We start from the raw sequence: 6,878 nt of genomic DNA on the forward strand, positions 1-6,878 counted from the left end.
AAAAAAATAAAAATTATGTTATTTTAATATATTTTTAAACAAAAAATATTTTAAAAATAATCTTTCTTATAATTCCAAACATAATCTAAACTTGTTTAAATTTTAGTGTAAAGGCTTTCTTGCTTTGTTTGCCTGTGAGATGTTATGTTTGTTAATTTATTATTTTGAAGTAATTTTTTGAAATCAAGTTTATTGAAATAGAGGTTTTTGTAAGCTATTAAGAACTTAATATGTATCCATGTTATCAAGAAATAAAGTTTTACATTTGGGATGAAAAGTGATCCAATGTTTTACTCTTACTCGTTTATAACTAATTAAAATTATTTAGCATGGATAAAAAAATAAAAAATTAATAACCAATGCATATATAAATCATGGATCATCAATTTAATAAATTAATTAGAATATATTTGTTTTAATGGTTGTGGTTAAGATAGAGGTTATAAATAACCCAATTATATACAAAGTTCAACCATAAAAAAATAGTTTTTCTTGTTTTTTCCAGCTCCTTTGGTGGGCTTTATATACAAAATTCAATATCAACCACAAAAATAAACACATTCTAAATAAATAACTGAAAATGCACAAACATGAAATTAGATATTTAATGTAATTTTATTCCTAAAAAATGAAATATTTTATTCATGATATTCAATGGACACAAAATAAACTCAAACCTAAATATTTTAATTTTGTGTGACCTTTCCATGAAGCCACCACATGGATGTATATTGCCAATCACCTCAATATTATTTATTCACATTTTTATAATTATTAATGAGCAAAAATATATTCTACATAACACTCATTATATTTTAAATCAATAATAACAAATTTTCTGATGTATAGAAACAATTCTCTTTATATATGGTTTTTATATTTTTCATATATTTAAAATTTATAGCCTGATCATAATTATTTATTTTTAAAGACTATATTAAGATTTTTCAAATTATTTTAAGGATATATATATAAAGAATGAAAAAAAATGAGTTAAAAATAGAAGTGGGTCTGGCTTAAGTTTTGTGCTTGTTGAGCAGCCAAGTTTTGACGAGCCTTTTAAAAAACATAGAAATCGAACAATGTATATTCTTTGCCAATAAGATTGTGATAGCTGATAATTCTAAGAACAATTGCAATTCATTCTAAAAATTTATTTTTTAAAATTTAATTAATTTAAGAATAAAATCTTAGAAAAAAGGTAAATTGAATATCAAATAATAAATAAAAAGACTCGAGATAACTCAAGTCATTATCAAAATCTTTTGGAAAGGAAAAAAAATAGAGTTCAGTCTTGAATTAAATAAATATTGAGAGATGAAAATAAAAGAAAAAACATGAACTCAAAAAAAAAAAGAGGGCGGGAACAAGCAAGCCCAGACGAATTTTCTAAACTTGGATTAATCTTTCAAACTTATAGCCCATGAAATCCTAAATCAGGACTAAATAAAAATCATATCAAATAAAAAAATATCAATTAAAATGTTGGGAACCAAATATGGAAGATAAAAAAAGGGTGAAATTGAAAAAAAAACTCAAGCTCATGAATCATCTTAATTAAAAAAATAGTAATAAAAAGAACATGGATCAAATATGAAGAAACAACAAATTGAAAGGATGCTTTTATTTTTTGTAGGGTCAGTGTGGAGAACAAGGAGGAGAGAGGGGGGGGAAAGGTCGCATGTTCCAAACTAGTTGTTCATTTGTACCACGTATTGCACCTGGATGGAGGAGAAGTCGAGATGAATCTAACACTATCCTTGAAGCCATTGTATGACCACTGAAATGACATCTAATGTGCTGCTAAAGTCCCAAGAACATTTCACATGTTAGAGTGTGTTTTCCATGCTCAAGCTATTTTTATTTTTATTAATAATAATGCTGCTAAAGTCCCAAGAACATTTCACACGTTAGAGTGCGTTTTCCATGCTCAAGCCATTTTTATTTTTAATAATAATAATAATAATACACACACACACACATAAAGTCAATTATCAAAAAATCCTTTTAAAAACCATATTATTACAAAAAAAAAATGAAAATCAAAAGACATAAAGTCTCCTAGATCAAAGCTATGAGAATTTTGACTTTGAAAGAAAATACATCATTTAACTATTTAAAAAACAAAAAGATAAACACGTTCAGAGATCCAAATTTATAAAATTTTACTTTTAAGGATGCTTAAGTAATCTCATTATGTTTAATAAAAGTGTAAATACCTTATTTCCTTTGTTCAAATCTTAAATGACTTTTTTACAATTTGAAAAAAGTATGTCCTACCCTTAATGCAAGGCTTCATGATTTTGGAGTGAAGGGAAAAAATGTCACTTCACCATTATAATCCATAGTAAATATAGTCTTGGTCCACAGTTAAAACCTAAGCACGTGTAGTTTTCATTTAATACTAATCATGTACCCGTGTTAAGCTACGAAGCCTTTTTTTAAGTTAAAAATAATGTTAAGGTAGCTTGAAAATGTTTTAAAGAAGAAAAGAAAATGACCCAAGTCATAAACTAAACTGAATCAAATAAATTGGTTTTATTTTAATTAGATGATAAAAACTAGATAATGATATCAAATGTACTAAATTATAAATAAATAAAATATGATAATAATAACCTGGGAAAAGAAATTTTTATAAAACAGGACAAACATTATAGCTTAATTCTCATCTCATTAAATACAAAAAAATAAAATTGAATTAAAAAAACTGGCTCAAGCTAATTTGAGTTAGCATGAGAAACCTGTAACTTAAGGTAATAAGGGGTGAGCTAACTTGGGTTAACTTGCGATTCAAGTCATGAGATTAAGATAACTCGGTAGAAAAAAAATATACAAAATCACAAAGCTAAAAAAAATAAGTAAGAAATAAAATAATTTAAACTCATGTTAATTTTTCAAACTCGTTACTTGAAACTGAAAAACCAGAAAGCTTAATTTCCAATCAATTAAATATTGAAGGCTTAACCTAAAAAAAATATCAATTAGATAAAAGGATCCAAACATAAAATGACAATTAATAGAATGGAGATCAAAATTGAAATACAAAATAAATTTTATTTTTTTATTAAAGAGTGAAATTGAAAAAAATTAATTGAATATAAGGACCAAAAACACTATCAAAATAATAAGGATCAAAATTGAAATAAAAAATAAAAAATAAAAATAAAATTTTGATTGAAGGGTGAAATTGAAAAGAAAATTCAATTTAACAAAAGGCCTAAAAAATAATTAAAATAATGAGGATCAAATTGAAAAAAAAAATAGCAAATTAGGATTGGATGATAAAATTGGAAACAAATAAAACTTCTGCAAAAGACTAACAATAAAAATGAAAAATCAAAAGAATAAGGATTGAAATTGAAATAATAACAATAAAGAGAATCAAACTGTAATTTACAGGGGAAAAGAAAAGAAGAGAAAAAAATAGTTCCACTAGCAACAAACTAAACCACCACCACTTCTAAGTGTTGCACCAGTAGGAAAAGAATGTGATTACGCTTTTAACGATATAAAAAAGGTATTTTTAGACCCTAAAGGTACCTATGTGTCCTCAAAAGGGTGCAAGTGAATCTCACACATGAGAGAGTGTGCCACATGTACCTTAACCATTTATTTATTTATTATTATTATTTTGTCAAATACCAAATTACCCTTAAGTTGACCTAATAATAACCAAAAAATCATTGTAAAAAAGATGAAAAAACCCTTGACACCAGTTTAAAATTTTTTACTTATAAAAGCAATTTGGTTGTTTCATTGTGCCTTTTATTTTATTTGTATTTTATATATTTTCAAATATTATATTTCCCCTCAGTTGAATTAATAATAACAAAAAATCATTGAGAAAATACTAAATTATTCATTGACACCAACTTTTAATTTTTTTTGCTTCCAATGATATTTTAGTTGTTTTACCATGTAATTTTTGCTTCTAATATAGCATAATATAGTATAGTACTAGCCTTGATACTCATGCTTCACAACAAGACCAAACTATTTTTTATGCAAAAAAATGATATTTAGTTGTTACAAACGAGTTTTAAAAAAGAAAGAAAATGTGTGAATTGAGTCATGAACTTGACTTAGTCGAATAAGTTGATTTTATTATAATTAAATAAAAAAATAACAGTAAATGAATCAAATTTAAAAACAAAATGGGGGATTTTTTTTTCAAAATAGAGAAAATAATATATCTTAATTTTCGTTCCATTAAACAGAGAAGAAAAAAATGAGGTAAAAAAAGATATAAAAAACCGATCATGATTAGCTCAAGTAAACACAACAAACTTGTAATCCTGATAATCAAACTCAAAATTGAAAAACAAAATAAATTGTATATTTGATCAAAGATTGAAATTGAAAAGAAAAATTAATTTAGCAAAAGGAACAATAAAAATAAAAAGAATAGGGATCAAAATTAACATAAAAAACTAAAAACAATGTTTTGATCAAAGGATGAAATTGAAAAGAATAATAACTTTTACAATAGAGTCAAGAAAAAAAATAGAAATCAAAACAATAAGGACCAAAATGAAAAAGCAATACCATTAATTTAAATTGAATAATGAAATTGAAAACAGATAAATTTTTTACAAAAAAGCAAAGGAAAAAAATATAAACCAAAAAAATGAAGATCAAATTGGAAAATATAATATTTGGTAAATTGAGATTGAATGATGAAATTGAAAACAAATAAAACTTCTACAAAATAATCAAACTAAAGATTAGAAATATAAATAATAAGAATTGAATTTGAAATATCAACAATTAAAAGGGTCAACCTGTAATTTTCAGAGGAGAAAAGAGAGAGAAAAAAAAAAAGGTCAATTGATAACACACCAAATCACTATCGATGACACACATAATGTCAATAAATAGATAAAATAAAGGCACTTTTAACAATACAGTGGAATGATCTTTTTAGATGTCATGCAAAAAGTGTGAACATCTTTCACGTGTGCCATCAATTTTTATTTTTGTTATTATTTTTTTAGTTTAAAGACTCAATTGTCTCTCATCTTATATCATAATAACAAAAACACTCCATGTAATAACAAAAAAAATTGACAAAAAGATAAAAAATCTTCTTGATGCGGTTTATATTTTTTTTTACTTTTAATGATATTTTTGGTCATTTTACTATGCTTTTTATTTTTTAATTATTTTCTACACCTATGAAATACTAAAGTGTCCCTCATATGATATGATAATTATATAAAAATCATTGTGAAAATAAAAAAAAACAATGAAATACTAAAGTGTCCCTCATATGATGATATGATAATTATATAAAAATTATTGTGAAAATAAAAAAAAATATTTTATGACTAGTTTTAATTTTTTTATTTCAAGGATGTTTCAGTATTTTTGATGTCCGAGTAAAAAAAAAAAACTTCTTTACTTCTATTTCAAGGATGTTTCAGTATTTTTGATATGCGAGTGAAAAAAAAAAAAAACTTCTCTACTTCTAATTAATTTGACAATAACTAATGGATATTATAAAAAATCTAAAATACTCCTATTTACTTAGGTTAATTTTTTGAATGGAGAAATAAAACCATAAAATTATTGTTATAGTAAACAATGATTTTACTCACAACCTACTATGAAAATGTCTTTACAATTAGCTTTTATTAATATATTTTAAAACATTTAATTATATATAATCTATTTGTGTTTGAGAAAGATGGTTGGTAATTATGAAAATCCAATAACGTTAGAAATATTAATTGCAAAATCATGTAGTTCATTGTACACATTAAGGAATTCTGACAAATAATTTGTAAGAACTTTGAAATAATAAATGATCACACAACAATACATTCCTATGACATACAGTCGTGGCTCCCTCAAATTCTGCCAGGTCAATGCTATTCTTGGATAAGAAGATTCCACATTATCCCTGAAGGTCCACGTGGGAACCAATGATCTTTCGAAACCACTTGGGATTTTTCCAGACTCTTCACTTTTCGTCTCGAACTTTCCCCTCCCCTTTTAAATATGATGTTTATCCCCCTTTTTTCTTAGCAACCAAACAGTCAAGTCAAGCTATTTTGTAAGCTGTAGTTAGTCATTCTCTCTTTTTACTGCCTAACTTTCCCAGCAAACATACTAGCTGGCTACAAAGCAAGAAGAATTTTTTGGGAAGATGAGCCGAGTAGTAGATGAAGATGTGTTTGATGCAGTGAACCACTTGTTTAGCTTCCCTGAAAGCTTTGAGAAGTTGATGTTTCATCCGCGGTCGAGTGATCATACAACCAATGAAATCAGGAGCAGTAGTAATCCCGTCGACATTTTGGATGCTCCCAAAGATTATGTCTTCTACATGGATGTCCCTGGCTTGTCCAAGTCTGATATCCAGGTGCGTTTAATCAATATTCTGATGTGCCTTGTTTTAAAATTGAAATTTTGGTTGCTGATCAATTTTATTGATTACAGGTTACTGTTGAAGATGAGAATACTCTGGTGATCAAAAGCGGAGGGAAGAGGAAACGCGAAGATGGTGATGAGGAAGGCTGCAAGTACATCAGGCTTGAAAGGAAGGCACCTCAGAAGCTGATTAGAAAGTTCCGGTTGCCTGAAAATGCCAATGTGTCTGCCATCACTGCTAAATGCGAAAATGGGGTTTTAACCGTGGTTGTTGGGAAGCATCCTCCGCCACCCAAACCTAAGACGGTTGAAGTTACCATCTCCTGAAAGAAATTAAGGAGACTGGAAGATGATGAGGAGTTAGTTAGGTTAACGAGCACGAAGGGCTTTGTCCAGCTTGTGTTGTTGAATTGATGTAGCGGATGATTTTGTGACTGAGGAAGATGCAAGGAAATAGTGTAGTGTCTTAATTCGAAGCCAAATTACTTTGAAATGTACTGGTGTTC

General features: G+C 26.9%; 1 protein-coding gene across 1 annotated transcript; it reads left to right on the forward strand.

Moving 5' to 3' along the window:
* Positions 1–6,003: 6,003 nt before the first annotated feature.
* Positions 6,004–6,878, forward strand: LOC105133999 (HSP20-like chaperones superfamily protein). The gene is made up of 2 exons (XM_011038217.1): positions 6,004–6,364; positions 6,442–6,878. The coding sequence occupies exons 1-2, from the start codon at positions 6,152–6,154 to the stop codon at positions 6,697–6,699; spliced, it is 471 nt and encodes a 156-aa protein (XP_011036519.1). The 5' UTR covers positions 6,004–6,151; the 3' UTR covers positions 6,700–6,878.

Source organism: Populus euphratica, unplaced genomic scaffold, assembly GCF_000495115.2.
Source record: "Populus euphratica unplaced genomic scaffold, PopEup_1.0 scaffold38.1, whole genome shotgun sequence".
Taxonomy (NCBI): domain Eukaryota; kingdom Viridiplantae; phylum Streptophyta; class Magnoliopsida; order Malpighiales; family Salicaceae; genus Populus; species Populus euphratica.